The 468-nt window shown below is 44.0% G+C and overlaps 1 protein-coding gene across 1 annotated transcript in view; it reads right to left on the bottom strand.

The window, feature by feature from the left end:
* Positions 1-468, bottom strand: part of LOC119587947 (U4/U6.U5 tri-snRNP-associated protein 1-like) — a gene marked incomplete at its 5' end in the record, with an annotated part of 9,750 nt that overhangs the window by 5,613 nt on the left and 3,669 nt on the right. Inside the window, 1 exon segment of the mRNA XM_037936658.1 lies at positions 1-420. Coding sequence (XP_037792586.1) covers positions 1-420 — 420 coding nt within the window.

Below are 468 nucleotides of genomic sequence, written 5' to 3'. Positions count from 1 at the left end.
GGCATGTCTGGCAGTTCTGGATCCGAGGTGCACTAGTGAGTCCTCCTCTAGAGGCTCCAAGTCATCTGCAGTCAACTTCTTTTTCTTCTTTTTCTTGGTCTTCTTAACCTTGCGGAAACTCACCATTTCCTTCTCTGTGAAGTACTCAGAGGCTAGCTGTGTCTGGGGCAAATCTAGGGACTGCAGCTGCCTTAACTTGGCCATCTTTCTCATGCTTGGAGGAATGCCACTTTGGCCCTCTTCAATATCAGCAGCGAAAGACTCCCCACCAGTACCCAATCTGAAGCTTGTTTTCTTCTCCCCTTCAATTTCTTCATCATACTTGGTGAGGAGAGAATTCTGGACAATATTCCCAAATTCGTCTACTTCTGGGGCCTCATATTCTTTGTCATCGGTCTTCTTCAATCTTCGCTTGAGATTCTAGAAACAAGATGAAAGCATCAATAATAACATTTGAACAATTTTTTT

This window comes from Penaeus monodon, chromosome 23 (assembly GCF_015228065.2).
Source record: "Penaeus monodon isolate SGIC_2016 chromosome 23, NSTDA_Pmon_1, whole genome shotgun sequence".
NCBI classification, from domain to species: Eukaryota; Metazoa; Arthropoda; class Malacostraca; order Decapoda; family Penaeidae; genus Penaeus; species Penaeus monodon.
The sequence above is the reverse complement of the archived record's forward strand: the minus strand, read 5'-3'. Positions and strand labels throughout refer to the sequence as shown.